A 22,544-nucleotide genomic window follows, 5' to 3' on the forward strand; every position below is an offset into this window, starting at 1 on the left:
GGAAGTTCCCTGCAGAGATATTGAACCATGATGCCTCTATAGCCTTCCGTAATTGCGAAAGTGTTGCTGGTGCAGGATTTTGTTCATGAACTGGCCTCTTTATTATGTCCCATACAAGTTCAATGAGATTAATGTAGAGCACTCAAATTGTCTACAATTTTCTTCAAACCTTTTAGGAACAATTGTGGCCCAGTGGCATGGTGCGCTATCATCCATAAAAATTCCATCGTTGTGTGGGAACATGAAGCCAATGAATGGCTATAAATGGTTTCCAAGTAGCTGAACATAACCACTCCCAGTCAATGATAGGTTCAGTTGGACCACAGGACACATTCCATTCCATTCCATTCCATGTAAACACAGCTCACACCATTATAGACCCACCACCATCTTGCACAGTGCTTGTTGATGACCTGGGTCCATGACTCCAGGGGTGGGTCCATGACTCTGGGGGTCTGCACCATGCTCAAACCCTCCCATCTACTCTTACCAACTGAAATCAGGACTCAGCTGACCAGTCCATGATTTTACAGTCATCTAGGGTCCAATAGATGGGGTCACATGCCCAGGAGAGCACTCACGTTGCTCGGTTGCAGCCATATCTCATTAACACCAGATTTCATCACACTGTCCTAATGGATATATTTGTTGTGCATCCCTCATTGATTTCTGCAGTTATTTTATCCAGTGTTGCTTGTCTGTTAGCACTGAAAACTCTACGCAAATGCCGCTGCTCTTGGTCTTTCAGTGAAGGTAGTCGGCCACTGCGTTTGCCGTAGTGAGAGATAACACCTGAAATTTGGTATTCTTGACACACTCTTGGCACTGTGGATCTTGACGTATTGAATTCTCTAACGATTTCCAAAATGGAATGTCCCATGCCTCTAGTTCCAGCTACCATTCTGCCTTCCCTGTTAATTCCCATCATGTGGCCATAATCATGTTGGAAAAGTTTTCATGTGAATCAACTGAGTACAAATGACAGCTCCCACTGTTCTTTGCACCTTGTATATGTGATACTGCTAACATCTGTGTATGTACATATTGCTATCCCATGACTTTTATCACCTCAGTGTATATAATAACAGTTATTGCTCTGTGTGTGTCCCAAATGACTGACTTTACTCACAAGATATGAACATTATGCAACAGAAGACACATTTGTAGGTAAAGTTGAAGACCAAGCTCATTACTCTAAAGCATATGTAGTAAAAATTACACATTTTGTGATAATAATTGGATGCTGTCTGCATATCACTGCATTGGTCTATCAGTTTTTGCCAAGTCTTTTCAACGACAATTTTGTGCCTTTCTTATCAGTTTCATATTTGTTTCCATGGGTTGCTTAGTCAGTAATCTGATAGGCAGTGTTTACAAGACATAATGTGCAAATTTTTACATGTAATACCAACACATGAGTTTCATTGAAACACATTATGCCTGTTTTGTAGATAATCTCCAGACATGTTAAACATTTTAATGACTCAGTGTGCTGCTATTTAGTTCCATGTCTTCAATGGATTTTTACTGGATGTTTGTGAACATGTGTTCTATATGAATGGACATCAAATTTGTGTTAATTGTGAACAATAGTGAGGCTTTTTTTGAGTCTCGTTTCACAATCCACAGAGTCTTAAACAAAAGTTTCCCCAAAACTTCCTTGATGTTCAAATATGCAGTGGATCATAAACATCATCATCTGTGGCATATAATGAGTCATGCAGGGCCCCAGGTTCATGCCAGATGATGAATACTGCAGGGTACTCAGTCTGGTATTGCTGGGTATAAGTTTGGTGAACTGTGGACTGACGAGTGTAATCAGTCCTCTATTACTGTAAACTTTCTGCATGCTTCAGCAGCCACCATGCAGCACTGTGGTGGAACATTATGCATCATAGGGAGTGGGGATCATGGCTTAACTGCCTGGACCATGCAGATTGTGAAAAAAACCTCCATTAAAAATACCTTAACCTCAAGGTGTACTATGTGCCGATGTGTTGGTCAGCTGCTGAGGCCAAACAGTCATCAGTGAGTAACCTCTGGGTCACCTGCTGCACCTCAATTGTATAAGGCTTAATTAGGCAAGTGGAGCTGTCTGAGAGGACTTTTACTTCCAGAATCTACCAGGAAGTTTTAGGACCTTTATTTCTCTAGCTGCTCGTGTGATGTCAGTGGGTCCTTTGACAGTCTTAAACTCTCAAAGTAGCTCGAGTGGACTCCAAGGAGTAGCTAACACCCACTACAAAAGAAGGCTGAGAAAGGCCAGTCCTCTTGATGGCCGGAAGGGAATTAGAAAAAAGGGTTCACTAATGAACCAAAATATATTTCATGTTGTTAAAAATAAAGAGGTGATTTTGAAAGTGTGCCCTTATCTATTTATAAAGGTTTTGAATGGCTTTCTTTTATATTCTAAAATCTGTGAAAGAAGTGTGAAACAGTGCCTTTCTAGTAGAAACTAACAAATTAAAACAGTTGGAACTTCTAAGAAAACTGGAAACTCTGGGTGAATGCAACATAGTAAATGATGTGCGCAACATTATTAACTTGAGTAAGGTAGTCACATGCTGTGGTGTGGGAAATGGATGTCTGGGAAGTAAAACAAGAATAGGAGTGACAGAAATTATTGATGTGAGAAAAATAACTTGAAGAAATAACAGAGAGCTGTAGAAGACCACCACTTTCTTTGTGGTCTTCACTAATTCTTCACGTTCTGAGCATATCAACGCAGCCTTCCTTCACTTTAGTGTTAAGTCTTATACCTCTAACCCTAAGGGTTAGAGGTATAAAGAAAAACCATGTGTGGGAAATGCAGAAAGGCAACCCATGAACCTGGCATTGACTTTCATCTCAAGCAAAATGTGCCCACCCAGTATGAGGTTGAGACTGCCTGAAATACACTGAGAAGATAAAAATTCAGAGATGAAAAGTGACAAAATAGAGTCTTTCATCATCACAACAACCACTCATCAGTTACAAATGACCATCAGGATGCTGGAAGATAGATGAATGTCACAAATTGTAAGTTGTCTTTTCGGACAACGGTTGGTGTTCTTTTTAATCACTTTTGTTCTCCTTTTAGTTTGTCTGTTGTAAATTCTACAGAAAAGGTGAAATTCCTGGTCCTCCTCTTTCATGAGAAACTATTGCAACTATTACACCTCAAAGATATGAAATGTCTCAAGTCTTTAAATCTTTAAAATGCATTAATCATAGGTCCAGGAGGGCAGACAGATTGGCTGCTCCAGTTTTCTAAATTCTTCATGCAGTCCCACCTCAAATATAGATGACATATTTATGGATCAGCAAGACATTTGTACCATAAATTATAAGATTTGGTGTGGTGTGGGGGAATCAGGTTATAACGGAGACTTACAACACAAATCCAATTCCTTGCTTGCGTGGAGAGGCTGGTGAGTCCACATTGTCGACAGGACAGCTCCTCCTCATAGTGCACCAAGCATATAGAGGGTTTTGTCTGTTCCAAAATCACCAACATTGATTTACATTGCATGGCCATGACAGGAATTTTTGTTCAATGACTGTTCATGTGTAATAAGGCTATTTGGGATCTTTGCATGAGAGGATCTTGGAAGTGATTGATACAGGTTGATAGAATTAAGGTGCCCAAGTCAGGGGTGGAGTTGGAGATCCCTGATTAGTAAAGGGTCCCAGATTAACTTTAGAACTGATGACTTGCCATAAGGCCTATATGATAGAACGCATTTTTAAAGATAAATTTCATAAGATCTCAAACTGACAGTGGGATTTCATTAGTGTTTATACTTGATATGTTTTGTGCCGATTGAGGTGCAATGAAAACCTAGCCCAGGTAAACAATGTAGAACAGTTTTATTAATAAATCGTCAACCAAAAGCTCCTCCTTGGGGAAAAGTTAATCACTTACAATAGTTCGTGAAATTTTGTGATTAGCCTTGAATTTACACTAGACCTAACTTAGGCTGAATGCCTTAATCATGTAGACATTCAAAGTGTGATATTCTCTTGGTCGCAGAACAAGATACGGTCTAAGGTTCACTTGGTAGAAAGATGATGTACAAAGATAAGGTTGATGACCTGGCTGACGCTGATGCAGAGGCCAAGTCCTGGTGATGGTGGTGACAGACACTGGGAGCTTCCTCGGCCGATGCTGGTTGACGAGTGGCAGAGCGTTGTACGTAGCTAAGATTCTGAATGAGACTCTGATTGAAGAACTGTGGGTCCTTTTGACACCTGATGCAGAGCTCGACTGAAGACTGGCTTGAAGTGGTGTTGTGCTTCCCTAAATATGCAGGCCGGGTAGAGATACTACAGGAACTATTTTCAGTCACATGGCCCTCAGGTTTGTGGGGCCAGCAACCTGTAGTGGTTCTCACACAGCCACCTGCTTGCCTAGTCAGCGTGTATGATTGAAGTTCTGTCACCTGTTGATATAATCCCTTCTGGGTTAGGCCACTCCTGTACCACAGGTGTGGATGTGTTGCAGGTCTGCTTGGTGAGAGGTCCATATACCACAACACTGATGAGTCTAAGCAGGGGGACTTTTTGGCTGCTGCTCAGTCATGTTCCCAGAATGTATTCTCAGAATAGAACTTCTAGAGCAATTTGCTATATGCAGTGCAGTATTATTTTCTATCCTGAGGACTCTGGAACAGAGGAGATGACATCTTAGCAACATAAAATTCCTTGTCTGCTCTAGTTCGCGAAGTGCCTTTCTTGCCATTGGAGAGATGCACACAGCAGACAGGATCGTTCAGAGCATTCTCCTTTTCATTCAAAGGCAGGAGAAGGAGATAATTTTCTGTCAGTTACCAGGCAATACAGAAATCTGGAGAAATGAACTTGCTGGTGCGGCCACTAAGAAGGCTTGCTCTTCCAACCTACTCCTTGTTCTGTCCCTCTACAAGCAGCCAGGAGATACGTGACCAGGAGGGTACAGTTACTGAATGTGAGAGGCAATAAGCTGTAGTCAGTGAAATCTATTGTGCAACTGTGGCTTACCTCCTCCTGGCCACAGTGGGCTGAAGAAGTAGCCCATACATGGCTAAGGGTTGGACACAGTCCTCTGACACATGCTTTTCTATTGTGGTAGAAGGACTCACCAATTTGTGACATGTGTGGAACATGCATGTCGGTACACCATATTTTGATTGAGTGTGTTTTATTTTCTGACCTGAGGGTTGTCCTGTGTTCTCTACACAACCTGCCTGCTATTTTAAATGACTATAAGACGAGTATGACAAACCACAGAGATCTGGTCCCAGTTTAAATTTTCTAGACCGGCTATTTTATAATGCATTTTATTGACAGTTATTTTGCATTTTTTTAAATCCATGTTTTGTGTTATTGTTTTTATGACATTCCTTAGAGTTGTATTTTATTTTAAATTGTGTCTGTTGTGTTAGTGTATTGTTCCTGTGTTGCTGTAGAGTCTGTCATTGTAGAGCCTGTTGTTGTTTTAATTTACATTAACCACATTCCTCACAATTTATTTTATGCGTAGGCACTAGTGTCCAAGCAGTTCCATGTCTTAAAGTCATAATAATAATAATCATAGAAACAACAGAATATCCATTACTTATCTGTCAGAAAATACTGTTTTCCTATAAAAAATTGTAGAAGCCTCAAGCAAGTTATTTGATTTATTATGCATTTTCTAGAGGTCCTGTTGATTATTAGTAAATATCTCTCATCAAATTTCAACAATTCTCACTTTTTAGTGGTGCCTGCTTTTTTCCACAGCTTTGTCAAATCTAATACAACACTGTATTTTTCTTACACTAACTTAACAATGTTTAATCAGAGGTTACACCAGCTGAAAATCTGTGGAGGAAGGATATGTGTTTCAACATGTTTGTGATTTGTCTAATTTTGCTTCTGTATGTTTATCATGTTTTGTGTGTTTGTCTATTGTGGTTTTTTTTTGAGGCAGAGATGAGGAACAAGCTGAGCATTTGCCAGAATGGGCGTGAAGTATAACCATAAGGCCATATTCAGGTTGGCCAGTGCACCAAATTTTGTCATGATTCCTGAGCGGACATGAATTGGTCCTAGCTACTTTATTGATCTAGGGACCATGTACTTAATGCACTTGCTATTGTAGCAGGCTGAATGGAGGTAATAATATTAAACAGAGGGAAATGTGATATGAATTTTGTGTATTGGAGTACAGGCTGAGAGTGCAATTAATGACAATCGTCTTTCTGACTGAGTGTTAAATTGTCTCTCTGAAATGCTTCATTTTTTCATAGTAGATCCTGCTTTTATTTTAATGACAGCTTAGTTGCTTCTTTTGCTTAAAGTGCAGCACTTAACTGCCATAACACTTACTAACATGTGAAATTTGTTTGCCCATCATTGACTGATTTATTTGAAATCTGTATTTTCACAATTATTACAAGCAAATTTTTATTTACATTTCGGAATTTGAGATCCAATATGACTTTTTCAAAATCGTATTTAGCACCAAATCAAAGGCAGGAATGCTGCTTCAGTTCCATCTATAATTCAAACGAGATTGCAACATAGGCAAGAAATGTAGTAAGATTGGATGACCAAGTGCAGATCTGGTCTGATGTATGTGGAAGAAACTGTACCATTATTCTCATGTCATTAAATTGTAGAGTGATGAACATACTAGATGTTTTAGTCTGCGAGAAATCTACCAGAATATGTCAGATTTAACCACAAAGAACTTGGTACATGAAGGCTTAGATGAACTTGAAGTTGAAGATGACAGTGATGCTCTTGGTATGTATGGATCCTTTATTGTATGATTATATGATAGCGGAACAAACACTGGTAGCAGTTACTTCTGTAAAATATCTGGGAGTATGCGTACAGAACGATTTGAAGTGGAATGATCATATAAAATTAATTGTTGGTAAGGCGGGTACCAGGTTGAGATTCATTGGGAGAGTGCTTAGAAAATGTAGTCCATCAACAAAGGAGGTGGCTTACAAAACACTCGTTCGACCTATACTTGAGTATTGCTCATCAGTGTGGGATCCGTACCAGGTCGGGTTGACGGAGGAGATAGAGAAGATCCAAAGAAGAGCGGCGCGTTTCGTCACCGGGTTATTTGGTAACCGTGATAGCGTTACGGAGATGTTTAATAAACTCAAGTGGCAGACTCTGCAAGAGAGGCGCTCTGCATCGCGGTGTAGCTTGCTCGCCAGGTTTCGAGAGGGTGCGTTTCTGGATGAGGTATTGAATATATTGCTTCCCCCTACTTATACCTCCCGAGGAGATCACGAATGTAAAATTAGAGAGATTAGAGCGCGCACGGAGGCTTTCAGACAGTCGTTCTTCCCGCGAACCATACGCGACTGGAACAGGAAAGGGAGGTAATGACAGTGGCACGTAAAGTGCCCTCCGCCACACACCGTTGGGTGGCTTGCGGAGTATCAGTGTAGATGTAGATGTAGGTTATAGTAATGGATTTTTGTTGAAATATTTCAGTTGATGCCATTCTTGTAATGTAAATAAATAAAACTAATATACCACTAAGAAATGCTAAAAATAGAATGTATAAGGGTCGTTCAAAAAGAAACAAGCCAGAGGCATAACTACAGAAAGCAGTGCCTGTCAGTTAGAAGTATTGACCCTGGCTGTTGAGACACTTGTCCCACTGTGACACAAGGCGACGAATGGGTGTCTCATAAAATTCCTGAAACTGTGATGTTAATCAGTTATGCATGTACAACTGGACGTTATTGTCCGAGGTGAATTGTTTCCCATTCAGAGAGTGAATAGCCCAGTTCCTGGACAACCTCAGAGATGGGGTGTCCCATGTGCTTGGCAATGAATATGACCTAATTGAGGTCAAATGTGTTGATATCATGTTTCTTATTTGTCCTGTGCCTGACTGTCATATTGGTAGCCATAATAAAGTTTGATGACATCTTAGTCATGTAACACACCTAATTATATCAGCTACCATGGTGATAGGAATGCTCTCTTTCCAACATATCAGCCATCTCTGATCCAGCTGCCTGTGAATGTATTTCAGCCTTTTATGTAGCTGTAACATAGTGGTACATGGTTCTACATTTACACTTTGTTTCACAGCTCCTCACTATTTGAACTGTAGGTGACACTGACCTTTGTGGTCACACAAGAAAAAGTGCTTCTGGGCCCATGTGTTTGCCAGTTCACTGCAGTGTTAATAGCTTACTGCTTTTAATCTTCCAGATGTGCCCTCTAGGTTTGGATTCATTCGGATCATTCTTTCTGGGGCTTCATTTTTCAAAATCATTAGTCTTCTTGGCTTCATTTTACCAATACATCCATTGGCCTAATGTTTTAGTGCTGTTCTGTAACTGCATTCATTTAGATATGTTTATATTATGGAGTGAAATGATTCAGAAAGATGTTATTATTATTGCCATTATAGTCCAGTCTTGCACTGTTTTCTGCCTGGTGGAAGAAGTAGGTACCTAACGTGCACTAACCTTCCAAAAGACAAATATATGATAATGCTCATGTTGATTTTTTCCACACAAATAGCCATCTCTGTTTTACGGTTTCACTGTTTTCTTATAGCATTCATTCTGCACACAGAATTGTCACACGAATGATTTCTATGAACTTGAAACCATTGAGTCAGGGACTGTTACTCATGCATTTATATCATTTACAGCAGCCTCTGTGCATGAGTATGTCAACACAATACTGTGCTTGAAGCCTTGTATGAATGTGTGAAAGTTTTATGGCTTTGTTCTCAGTAAATTTCACACAAAAAAACAAAAAACAAAACAAAACAAAACAAAAAACAACTCATCAATGTACACAATACTGCTGTCTGTCATTTTGATTAAATATGAAAGCAACATTAGAATTTAATGACTCATTGACACTGAGACTATTAGCATAAAAGCACCAGCTTAGTTGCTGATTGGTGATAATCACTATCATGGTCACCCCAAGCGATTTAGGGAGTCCATAGGAGACTTAAATAAGAACAACCAGATGGGAATTTAAGATTGAGAGTCCAATGTGTTAACAAATGTGATACCTCCATTTGTCATTAGTGCCAGGAAACAATTACTGTGAAGTTAAGGCACCCATAACACCTCTTTTCATGGCAATGAGAGAGTGGCGTGAATGCAAAGCTATGGAATGCCTGGAATTATTGCAACTAAATTTTATACATGGTATGAGTTAATATGTGGTAAAAAAGTCATTTATAGTCTGTACATGTACATCCAGTGTGATTATGCTATTTTAACCTCATAATGTGCTGCCATACTAATGAGGCTAGTTGTACAATTTTAATTGAACCTATGACATCTGTACTCAGAAGTGCAAGGCTATAGACATGATTCATATAAAGCACATGCAAGAGACCAGTATGGCAACATTTTGCATAGCATATTTTGATGATCATACAGTCAACAAATGTATTTAGGTACTTGAAAATTGCCTATGGCTGAAATTGTTCAACATTTCAAAAACTAAACAAAATACTGGCAGTTGCAGACAGAATGAAATAATAAAATAAGGGTTAGGACATCCTTTATAATTGTAAACAAACTATAAGGGCATGCTGAAAAGTAATGCCTTAGAATGTTTTATTCTGTTCCCAATATCATTTGAGATATTACATGTAATGCATATTACTTGTTCGACTTTCCCATTTTGCTGGCACAAGTTGCAACCCTCTCCATTAGAGGGCTAGCATGTAACATGGCAATGGTGCATGAAAAACAGCATGCTGTAATTGAGTTCCTGGCTGCAGAAAATGTGTCTCCAATTGAAATCCATAAAAGAGTGAAAGTTTTGTACAGTGATGATTGTATCAAAAGCAGTAATGTGCGACATTGAGTTGATCATGCTCATAATGAAGGAAATGGTGGTTCTAATCCCAGTGCGTGTGGCAGAAGGCAGAACTCAGTGTGGATGAATGCATGAAACTCATAGGAATAGGGTTGATGAACTCCTCAGAGAAAATCGTTGGATAACACAGACAGCTCTCAGGTAAGTGTGGCATATCATAAGAGTGTATATAGACCATTACTACAGAACTAAGGTACAGAAAACTGTGTGCATGGTGGGTGCCTCTAATGCTCACTCCTGACATGAAATGAAGGAGACTAGGCATATATCAACAATTTATTTTGTGTTTGAGCATGAGGTTGCTGGGTTCCTGAACAGCATTGTGACAGTTGATGACTGGGTTCACCATTTTGACCCCCAAAACAATAGAACATTGATGGAGTTCTGCCACAAAGGATATCTTAACACCAAAAAGAGTTCAAAATTATGCCCTCTACATATGCATCTACATACACTTCTATACACGTATTCCACAAGCCACTGTACAGTGCGTGGCAGAGGATATCCTGTACTGCTACTGGTCATTTCCTGTCCTGTTCCATTTGCAAATGGAACAAGGGAAAAAAGACTAGCTATGTGCCTGTGTACAAGTCCTAATTTATCCTGTCTCTTATCTTCATGGTCCTTATACAAAATTTACATTGACGGCAGTAGAATTTTTCTGCAGTCAGCTTGAAATGCCGGTTCTCTAAATTTTCTAAATAGTTTTCCTCGAAAGCAATGTTGCCTTCCCTCAAGAGACTCTCATTTGAGTTCCCAAAACATCCCCATAACACTTGTGTGTTGTTCGGATCTACTGGTAACAGATCTGGCAGCCTGCCTCAGAATTGCTTCAGTGTCTTCTTTCAGCCAAACTTCATTGGCGCTCTGCATTGAGCAACACAAACGCATTACCACCTGCCACTTATCCTGCTGTGATGCAGATCCACCACATCGGGTATACTAAGAAGGACCTCAGCAAGAGAGCCGATGGGTGAAACAAGCAACACCTGAGGTGTCCCGTATGATGTGCCAGATTCTCCACCACCACTACACCCAAGGCAGCAACCTCAAGATGACTGACCATAGCCAAAAGCACATTCAGCTCTTCTTCATCTCTACATCTACATCTACATCTACATCTACATCCATACTCCGCAAGCCACCTGATGGCGTGTGGCGGAGGGTACCCTGAGTACCTCTATCGGTTCTCCTTTCTATTCCAGTCTCGTATTGTTCATGGAAAGAAGGATTGTCGGTATGCTTCTGTGTGGGCTCTAATCTCTCTGATTTTATCCTCATGGTCTCTTCGCGAGATATACGTAGGAGGGAGCAATATACTGCTTGACTCTTCGGTGAAGGTATGTTCTCGAAACTTTAACAAAAGCCCGTACCGAGCTACTGAGCGTCTCTCCTGCAGAGTCTTCCACTGGAGTTTATGTATCATCTCCGTAACTCTTTCACGATTACTAAATGATCCTGTAATGAAGCGCACTGCTCTCCGTTGGATCTTCTCTATCTTTTCTATCAACCCTATCTGGAACGGATCCCACACTGCTGAGCAGTATTCAAGCAGTGGGCGAACAAGCGTACTGTAACCTACTTCCTTTGTTTTCGGATTGCATTTCCTTAGGATTCTTTCAATGAATCTCAGTCTGGCACCTGCTTTACCGACGATCAACTTTATATGATCATCCTATTTTAAATCACTCCTAATGCGTACTCCCAGATAATTTATGGAATTAACTGCTTCCAGTTGCTGACCTGCTATTTTGTAGCTAAATGATAAGGGATCTATCTTTCTATGTATTCGCAGCACATTACACTTGTCTACATTGAGATTCAATTGCCATTCCCTGCACCGTGCGTCAATTTGCTGCAGATCCTCCTGCATTTCAGTACAATTTTCCATTGTTACAATCTCTCGATACACCACAGCATCATCTGCAAAAAGCCTCAGTGAACTTCCGATGTCATCCACAAGGTCATTTATTTTTATTGTGAATAGCAACGGTCCTTCGGCACTCCCCTGCGGCACACCTGAAATCACTCTTACTTCGGAAGACTTCTCTACATTGAGAATGGCATGCTGCGTTCTGTTATCTAGGGACTCTTCAATCCAATCACACAATTGGTCTGATAGTCCATATGCTCTTACTTTGTTCATTAAATGACTGTGGGGAACTGTATCGAACGCCTTGCGGAAGTCAAGAAACACGGCATCTACCTGTGAATCCATGTCTATGGCCCTCTGAGTCTTGTGGACGAATAGCGCAAGCTGGGTTTCACACGACCGTCTTTTTCTAAACCCATGCTGATTCCTACAGAGTAGATTTCTAGTCTCCAGAAAAGTCATTATACTCGAACATAATACATGTTCCAAAATTCTACAACTGATCGACATTAGAGATATAGGTCTATAGTTCTGCACATCTGTTCGACGTCCCTTCTTGAAAACGGGGATGACCTGTGCCCTTTTCCAATCCTTTGGAATGCTACGCTCTTCTAGAGACCTACGGTACACTGCTGCAAGAAGGGGGGCAAGTTCCTTCGCGTACTCTGTGTAAAATTGAAATGGTATCTTATCAGGTCCAGCTGCCTTTTCTCTTTTGAGCGATTTTAATTGTTTTTCTATCCCTCTGTCGTCTATTTCGATATCTACCATTTTGTCATCTGTGCAACAATCTAGAGAAGGAACTACAGTGCAGTCTTCCTCTGTGAAACAGCTTTGGAAAAAGACGTTTAGTATTTTGGCCTTTAGTCTGTCATCCTCTGTTTCAGTACCATTTTGGTCACAGAGTGTCTGGACATTTTGTTTTGATCCACCTACCGCTTTGACATAAGACCAAAATTTCTTAGGATTTTCTGCCAAGTCAGTACATAGAACTTTACTTTCGAATTCATTGAACACCTCTCGCATAGCCCTCCTCACACTACAATTCGCTTCGCGTAATTTTTGTTTGTCTGCAAGGCTTTGGCTATGTTTATGTTTGCTGTGAAGTTCCCTTTGCTTCCGTAGCAGTTTTCTAACTTGGTTGTTGTACCACGGTGGCTCTTTTCCATCTCTTACGATCTTGCTTGGCACATACTCATTTAACGCATATCGTACGATGGTTTTGAACTTTGTCCACTGATCCTCAACACTATCTGTACTTGAGACAAAACTTTTGTGTTGAGCCGTCAGGTACTCTGAAATCTGCTTTTTGTCACTTTTGCTAAACAGAAAAACCTTCCTACCTTTTTTGATATTTCTATTTATGGCTGAAATCATCGATGCAGTAACCGCTTTATGATCGCTGATTCCCTGTTCTTCGTTAACTGTTTCAAATAGTTCGGGTGTGTTTGTCACCAGAAGGTCTAATATGTTATCACCACGAGTCGGTTCTCTGTTTAACTGCTCAAGGTAGTTTTCAGATAAAGCACTTAAAAAAATTTCACTGGATTCTTTGTCCCTGCCACCTGTTGTGAACGTTTGAGTCTCCCAGTCTATATCCGGCAAATTAAAATCTGCACCCAGAACTATAACATGGTGGGGAAATCTACTCGAAATATTTTCCAAATTATCCTTCAAGTGCTCAGCCACAACAGCTGCTGAGCCAGGGGGCCTATAGTGACATCCAATTACCATGTCTGAGCGTGCTTTAACCGTGACCTTCACCCAAATTATTTCACATTTCAGATCTCCGTCAATTTCCTTCGATACTATTGCACTTCTTATCGCTATAAACACGCCTCCCCCTTCACTGTCCTGCCTGTCTCTGCTCTTCACGAGCTGTTGCCAGCTCCTTCTGGGTCCTCGCACAGCGTGCACACATCCTACCCATCCTAGTATTACTAACAAGAACTGACTGTAAAAACACCTACAGGAACCTAGATATGCAGCTTTCTACCCTCTTGACATGTCACCTTATGATCTGTGTAGTTAGCTGTTCAAAAGAAATGACAACTGTGCTAGTGACTGTTTAACTCTATACATCACAGTTACAAGAACGTGAGATTACACCTCTTAAATAGAGAAATATGCATGAAATTCAAGAAATACACTATTAACAAAACACAGTAAAAGCTAAATATGTAACATGCCACTCTGTAGGTGTGAACCAAGCAACATTAGGGCCTTTCATCAGTGGGCAAATCATCCTCACACTGTCCTGGGATGTTCAAGGTGTGGTGCATTTGGAATTGATGCCCAAAGGCACCACATAAACTGTGCATGGCACTGCAAGACCATCAGAAAACTGAAAGCATGAATTTGAAGTGTTCACCCACACATGGAACACCCTGTACTTCAGCATGACTGTGCCAGAATACATGCGATCACTCTGACATCTGCAACTATTCGATGCCTTGGGTTCACTGTCACCAGTCATCCTCCATACAGTCCCAACTTGGCCCCAATCGATTTTCATCTGTTTTCAAAACTTAAAGAATATGTTCGATGGCATCACTTTGATAATGATGAAGTAGTGCAAGCAGAGGTGAGGTTGTGACTCTGCCAACAAAGTCAGACATTCTACAGTGATGGTGTCAACAAACTGACGTCTTGTTGAGAGAAATGTGTTTGTCACAAGGATGACTATGTTGAGAAATAAATATGTAGACTTGAAGAATAAAGATGTAGAATGCTAAGAAAGTTTGTTTTATTTTAAAATCTGAAGAGTTTTCAGATAAAAAATTTTGAAGCATTACTTTGCAGCATGCCTTCGTGTATTAGTGCTGAATCCAAAGTTTACAAGGTTACTGGGCTGATTGGTGTAAGTTCCAATAACATTTAACCACTAGGGGTATGAATTGCAGTAGGATGGGTTGATATGTAAAGTATAACTTTTGAATATGTGCAAAAACGTATCTAAAATATTTACAGGTGTAACTTAGTTCCAGAAAAACCGAAGTTTACAGGGTTACTGGTTGATTGGTGTAAGTTCCAATAACATTTAACCACTAGGGGTATCGGTTGCAGTAGGATGGGGTGGCATATAAAGTGTAACTTTTGAATATGTGGAACCATGTATGTCAAATATTTACAGGTATAACTTAGTTCTGTAAGAAAAGTGTTGTGGCCTAGAACACACTTATCAGCACTCTTAGGAATGGGGAGAGGGTAGGTGAAGAAAAGGGGTAGGCCTAACTCTGGAAAGTATGCAGAAATTTCAGTGGAACTTACTACAAATATGGTTTACTTTCTAGGAAAAAATAATATGTGAGTAAGATACTCCTAGTACCCCTATTTGTGGAGGTAGAGGAGGCGGTGGGCTGAAATGGTGATTCCCATTGTTAGTACCCGCACTTGCAGTCATGTAGTGTTTACTATAGTGGGCCTGATGCTGGGAAGCATATTGTGTAATGTCTCTCCTGTCCTGTCAGACTGCATGAAGTAAGCAAATAACTAACAAAATTTTAGAGCTAGGAACAGATAACATGAAGCAAAATACATTCATTATAGTGCATTTACATTAAAACAAACAACTACATTGTTAATGTGTATTTTCCTGGAAGATGGAAATTAAATGATTACAGAGTAGATCACTGAGGTGCTTGTATGGTTAAGTGATAAATTGTACTTTAACTATTCTCTGTCAGACTCTAAATGCATTTGTGTGATAAAATTTCTTCCATTTTTGTACCATTGGTCCAAAACAGCATGTTATCCACAAATGATGGAATCAGTTACTGCATTTTCAAACTACTTAGTTACTCCTAGTTTATCAACAATTCTGGTCTGTTTGTGCTTTATGTTATATTTCACCGTGTCAACCATAAAGTTCAGTAGTTATTATGTGACATATATTTTTTCATACTGTGACTGTAGTTTGTGTCCAGTATAGTTTATGGTAGGCTGGGTTTTAGTTGCACCCCACAGCATCTAGTGTCATAATATTTGCTTATATTAAAAGCAGGTGTAGAAGCACAAGGAATTTAGAGCATATTTGCTCCAGTCCTTGGCTCAGGAAAGTTGTGTGGGTGGGCAGAAATTGAGTAAAAACTTTTGATGTGATGATTTTATGGCTGCCATATTCATGATGGGTATCCTGTTATCTGCTCACATTAAAAGTAGTTGTAAGAGAATGAAGAATGTAGTACATATTTACAACTAGTCTTGGGTCCAGAGAGTCATGGTATTTGACAGATATTGAGAAAGGAACATTGTACAATGATGGTTTTCCAACTGTCTTGTCAAAGGATTTATGGGAGAAATTTGTGGCTCTTACTATAAGCAGATATCACATAACAAGACAAGCTTCACACAAGGAAGCAGAACTCTGGGCACCTAGAGCAATGTCACCCAAACTTGATCTGTGTATGACCTATTATCTGGAAAGAATTACTATTGACATATGAAACCCCTAGTACTCGAACTGTGTTGGTGTTGAACCCACAGTTTTCAGGGTTGCTCTGGTTATTGGTGATGGTCCTGATGACATTTAACCTGTTGGAGTGAGGGGGGTGGGGGGTGGTGGGGGGTGAAAATAGGAAGGGGTGATTTGTAAAGCATAGCTCTGGAATGCTTAAAACAGTTTCAGTCAAACTTGTTAGACATGTAACTTTCTATTTGAAAACAAAACTACTGTGGGATTGGGATGGCCATAACATTCATAGTGTAATGTGCTGCGAATACATAGAAAGATAGATCCCTTATCATTTAGCTACAAAATAGCAGGTCAGCAACTGGAAGCAGTTAATTCCATAAATTATCTGGGAGTACGCATTAGGAGTGATTTAAAATGGAATGATCATATAAAGTTGATCGTCGGTAAAGCAGATACCAGACAGATTCATTGGAAGAATCCTAAGGAAATGCAATCCGAAAACAAAGGAAGTAGGTTACAGTATGCTTGTTCGCCCACTGCTTGAATACTGCTCAGCAGTGTGGGATCCGTACAAGATAGGGTTGATAGAAGAGATAGAGAAGATCCAACGGAGAGCAGCGCACTTCGTTACAGGACCATTTAATAATCGCGAAAGCATTACGGAGATGATACATAAACTCCAGTGGAAGACTCTGCAGGAGAGATGCTTAGTAGTTCGGTATGGGCTTTTGTTAAAGTTTCGAGAACATACCTTCACCGAAGAGTCAAGCAGTATATTGCTCCCTCCTACGTATATCTCGCGAAGAGACCATGAGGGTAAAATCAGAGAGATTAGAGCCCACACAGAAGCATACCGACAATCCTTATTTCCATGAACAATATGAGACTGGAATAGAAAGGAGAACCGATAGAGGTACTCAGGGTACCCTCCGCCACACACCATCAGGTGGCTTGCGGAATATGGATGTAGATGTGGATGTAGATGTAGGTAGGGACTGGGCTGGAGCTAAAGAGGGAAAGGTGTGACATGTAGGCTTAGTTTTGGGACATGTGGATAAATTTCAAACAATATTAGCACACATATACCTTACTGTCTATGAAAAATTACTATAGAGGTAAGGCATCACAAGTGCTGTTAGGAATGGGGGTGATGATGGGAAACATACTTAAACAAATTACTTAAAAAATGAATAAGTTGTAATACAAAGAATAGCTACTTGAAAAAGCAACATTATGCAGTGTTTAGCACAGTGAGTGGGGTGCTCTACATTACTAACATGCGAACACACTGCATGCTCCCAGAAGTGCAGACAGTATACTGTCAAGTGTTCAGAATAGGTGCTATCTCTCAAAAGTAAAATGAAAGTATGACAGAAACACACAGATTTTGCGACTAAAATTTGTGGTATAAAGTGTGCCAGGTAGCTACCCTATATTGATATCAAACACTGATGCACAGCCGTGCGGTTCAAGGCGCTGCAGTCTGGAACCGCAAGACCGCTACGGTCACAGGTTCGAATCCTGCCTCGGGCATGGATGTTTGTGATGTCCTTAGGTTAGTTAGGTTTAACTAGTTCTAAGTTCTAGGGGACTAATGACCTCAGCAGTTGAGTCCCATAGTGCTCAGAGCCAACTGATGCACAGCAGCCAGCAGCTTGAATAAACTGAATGATGATTATTTTTGATATGATAATGTTGACTGGAGCTGCATAATATGCACATTTATTTACTGCTTTGCTGAACTAGTATTGGGCATTCCATCAGTCTTTTGTTGTATGCTAACAGAGGGAAAAAAAACAGAAAACAATTATAAATTGATATTATATAAAACTGATTCCAAATCAGAACCTGTAAGTGCTTAAACAAAAAAGATATTGTATATAGATATTGTATATGCAGAAGCTATTTCCAACTTGATGCCTGCTTAAAAGAAAGAAAGAAAGGAAAAAAATGCTGCAGTAATGTTTCATTTAAGAAAGAAAGCCTTTTAAATCACATTGCCCACACTATACAGATTTTCATTGGGAAGGAGCCTTAGAAATAAACATTTTATTTAGTAGTAATTAAGAGTCTGTAATTAAGATTTCATGTTTTACCAGTGCTGTTAATGCAAATGTCCTCTCAAGTGTAAATTCCCTGTGACTTCTTGGCACAATGATTAGCCAACATAATGCCCACCCTTGTGCGGATTACCACTTCCCTTTTTTTTCTGCAGTTCTGTAGTCAGGGAACTGTAGACCATCTGTTTTTGTGTACTCCCAGACTATCAAAGGTGTCCCAGGAACACCTAGGAATGGATGAGAGGGGGTACTCAGCACATAAAGGGGAAAGCAGCTTCATGGGCAATTCATTATATTTGGGAACACCCAATGATGATGATGATGATAAGTTACATTGTCAAATTATTGTGTGAAGAAGATATGAGAAACTGACAGCATACCCAGGAAGACACCATGCAGGCTGTTTTTGTTTGAGACTGTTAAGTCATGCAATGATCATAAATTGTTGTATAATTGATAGCACTGCCCAATGTGCAATTAGGAAACTGTACAGTGTCAAAGATTTATTTGTGTTCATCTAATTAAAATTGTATTCTAATATTAGATGCTGGAACTGATTCATGATCTAATCCATTATATTTTAATATCAGGTACTGAAAATGTGGCCCAGTCTAAAGTCAAAAAATTCTCCATGGATGAACAAACTTCTGACTCGACACCACTGCAGCAGCACCAAGTTCAGGCAAAATGGAGAAACTTGGCTGCATATTGGTTACTTGGATTGTGCAACAATTATGGATATGTCGTCATGCTGAGTGCAGCCCATGATATTCTGAAAACGTTTGATACTAATAGCACTGTAAGTAACCACAGTTGGCTCGCATAAGTCCTAACAATCTGTCTCTTTCCTTTTTCTGTCTGTTTATTTGTACTGATTTTTTTCTGATGCTGCACTCTCAGGCCAGAAAAAAAGCAAGATACACTACATTTTAACTGGTGCATTGTGTATAAAAGTTATAACAAAATTATTTCTGTGGTGGAAACTTCTGGGTATAAACAATAAACAAAAAAGTAGAAAGGAAACTTTTTACTGGCACTTAGTTACTGAATGGTACATAGAGATGCATAATAGCTTAGGAAATTTAAATAGCACTTGAGCTATCAGTCTTTTTGCATTTTAAGTGTTTCTACACACACAGTTCTTGTGACACAGCTTATTTATGAGTAGTTGCCATACTGTTGAGGGTGGGTTGAGAGAAATGGAAAGTGGCAAATAGAAACATTATATATTGCAGTGGATGAGTATAAGTCCACTGAGGCCAGCAGGACAGTAGTCAGCACTATTGCATCTGAAACAGATTTCATAGAAGAACTACCAGGCCTATTTGGAAAGTAATGTCCGATCAGTCACAAAATGAAAACTGCTGTGAAAATCAAATTATTTATTTATTTATTTATTTATTTGCAACAATTAGCTACACCTTCCAGCTACTTCTCTACATAGTCACCACTCTGATTTAGACATTTGTTGTAGTGCTGTACCAACTTTCCAATACCCTTGTCATAGAAGGAAGCTGCCTGTGCTTCCTGCCAATTCTCGATGCTGGTCTGCAGCTCATTGTCTGTGCCACAACATTGTCTTCATCGCTAGCAGTTCATGTGAGCAGAGTCGAAACTCAGGGAGAGTCAATTACGAGCACTATTGTGGGTGATCAAACACTTCCCATCAAAAATGCTGCAGGAGCATCTTTATTTCCCCTTCAGAGTGTGGCCAAGAATTGTCATGCAGAAGGAAACGTGTGACATTTATGTTATGTGGGCTGCATGACATCAGGTGAAAGCACAAACCAGGCCCTCATACTTGGCAGGAGAAACTATTCTTCTAAGCATCTTTACGTGCTCACTGTGCATTCAGAACTGAAAAGAGTGACATGGCACAATCAGTGGGCATACTAGAGACACTACCCAACACATCTGTGCAAAGCTTCATCGGGTTTCCACTGTGGTTTCCATTTCACACTCCATCCGACCTTACTTTCTGAATAGCCATCGTATAAGAGTACAATTTATTGCACTTTAGTTACTTGACTGGTAAATTATATACCTTGGTCTTTTTAACCCATCTTATCACTCTGAAGTCCTTAATAATTCAACCAATGTAGTCAGGGGAGAGTCTTCTGTCTAGAGAGAAGGCTCAGTCTTAGGTCTGCAATTGTTCCTCACATATATAAATGATCTTCTGCCTATTGTACAAGAAACAGAATTCGATGACACTAGTATTGTAATAAATCCAAGCTTACATACAGCAACATAAGAAATGACAAACAATTTTATTAAAAGTATCATTGACTGGTTTTATGCAAGTAGCTTCACTCTCAATTTTTTATATAAATCATTATGTTCATCTAGAGATACTATGCCAATGATAAGTGTAATGCATGGTGAGGGAATAATAAATAGATTGAAAACTTCAAAAAATTTTTAAACTGGAAAAAGCACATTTGTATCTCCTAAAACAACTTAGTTTGGCCACATTTGTACTTGGAATCATTGCAGATCTTGCAGAGACACAGATCAGTAAGTTGACATATTTGCATTCAATAATGCCACATGGAATGATGTTCTGGGGTAACTCATATATAAGAAAGAAAGTCTTTATTGCTCAAAAATGTGCTGTAAGAATAATATACGGTGCGTGTTGTAGACATCATTTTAAGGAGTTAGGCATTTTGACTACTGCTTCCCAGTATAGTTATTCCCTCATGAATTTTATTGCAAATAATCCACTGCATATGAAGAGGAATAATGATGTACATAGTTATGATACCACAAGAAAAAATGCTGTTCATTATTTGACAAGAAGGATGCCTTTGGCACAAAAAGGAGTGCACATGCTGCAACCAAAATCTTTGATCAGTTACACAAGGATATAAGATGTCTGGAAAGTTCTGGTTGACTGGGGCAGGGGCACAGCATCATTGATAGGTATGCAAACAAAAGGTATAGAATTTTGCTAGCTTTCAGAATGTACTTCCTTTATCAAGCTTGTAGGAAAAACATGAACACAAACACACATACTCACTCACATGCACACGCCTGTGTGTGTGTGTATGCGTGTGTGTGTTGGTACACACACATGCTCATGTTTTACCTACAAACTTGAAAAAGGAAGTACATTCCGAAAGCTAGCCAAGCTCTGTACCTTTTTTTTTTTAAAAAAAAAATCCTGTCAATGATGCAGAGCTTCTGCCTTTCAGTGAGTCATCTCCTTTATTCCTGAATAAGTTGATATATAATGTCTGAGAGATAGCAAAATGAAATTTGAGAACAAACTGAAAAAGTTTCTCTTTGACAATTCCTTCTATTCTGTAGAAGAATTTCTGTTATTGCAATGTATAAAGAAGGGTTGGTAGCAATTATTAACTCATATCTGAATATAAAAAAAAACACATTGTAAATGATCAACCCTTAGCCATATTTATAAACTAATTAATTATTTGAATGTAAAATGACTCATTCCTCATTATTACGATTTATCATGTAAATACTAGTAGAGCTCCAGTCTCAGAGCAGAGTGGAGCTCAGCAGCAGTAGCAGCACAAACAGCAGCTTATTGTTTATACACAGATTTTATCATCGGATGATTTTATAGATTCCCTGCCTCAGGAGCAGTAGTGGTGGAAAATTTGAGAGGAAACTTTGAGGATATTCCACGTAAATTTCGTGGTCATGTTGTAGTATTAGGTGGAGAATTCAACTTGCCAGCTGTAGATGGGGAGACTCAAGTAATCAGGTTGGGTAGTGGGGACAGGGAATCATATGAAATAGTTGTAAATGGCTTATGCAGAAACTACCTTTAGCATTTAATCAGGTAACATCTTTGATATGCTGGTGACAAACAGACCCGAATTTTTTGTCTCAGTTAGAGTAGAACAGGAAATCAGTGATCATACAACCATTACAGCACAACTGAATATGACTGTAAATAGGAATACAAAGGTAGGCAGCAAGAGTGACAAGAAACAGATTTCAGATTACCTGAGTGGTTAGCATGAAAATTTCATCTCCATTACCAACAATATTGAGTATCAATGGACAAAGTTCAAGAGAATTGTACAATATGCTTCAGACAGTTGTGTGCCCAGCAAAGTTGTGAGGGAGGAAACAGACCAGCTGTGGCTCAAGGCCCATTTTAGGAAGCTGCTACAAAAGAAAAGCAAGCTTCACTCCAAATTTAAACATAGCCAAACCTTAACAAGCAAACAAAAATTAAATGAAGACAAAATTAGCCTAAAGATAGCCATTCGTTAAGCATTCAGTGAATTTGAAAGTAAAATTCTATCTGCCAACTTGACAGAAAAACCTACAAAGTTTTGGTCATATGTTAAAGATGTAAAGAACAAATGGAAAAAATTCAGAGGTA

General features: G+C 39.5%; 1 protein-coding gene across 9 annotated transcripts in view; it reads left to right on the forward strand.

Annotated features, from left to right (window-relative positions):
- The window catches only part of LOC126469810 (battenin), a 249,762-nt gene that overhangs the window by 165,152 nt on the left and 62,066 nt on the right, over positions 1-22,544 (forward strand). For 6 of the 9 annotated variants that reach the window (XM_050097076.1, XM_050097084.1, XM_050097077.1 and 3 more), the window contains one exon: positions 18,772-18,980. In XM_050097076.1, coding sequence (XP_049953033.1) covers positions 18,772-18,980 — 209 coding nt within the window. Of the gene's footprint in view, positions 1-5,925; positions 6,115-18,771; positions 18,981-22,544 lie in introns of those variants that run through there. The other 3 variants (XM_050097081.1, XM_050097082.1, XM_050097080.1) reach the window with 2 other exon arrangements.

Source organism: Schistocerca serialis, chromosome 3 (assembly GCF_023864345.2).
Source record: "Schistocerca serialis cubense isolate TAMUIC-IGC-003099 chromosome 3, iqSchSeri2.2, whole genome shotgun sequence".
NCBI classification, from domain to species: Eukaryota; Metazoa; Arthropoda; class Insecta; order Orthoptera; family Acrididae; genus Schistocerca; species Schistocerca serialis.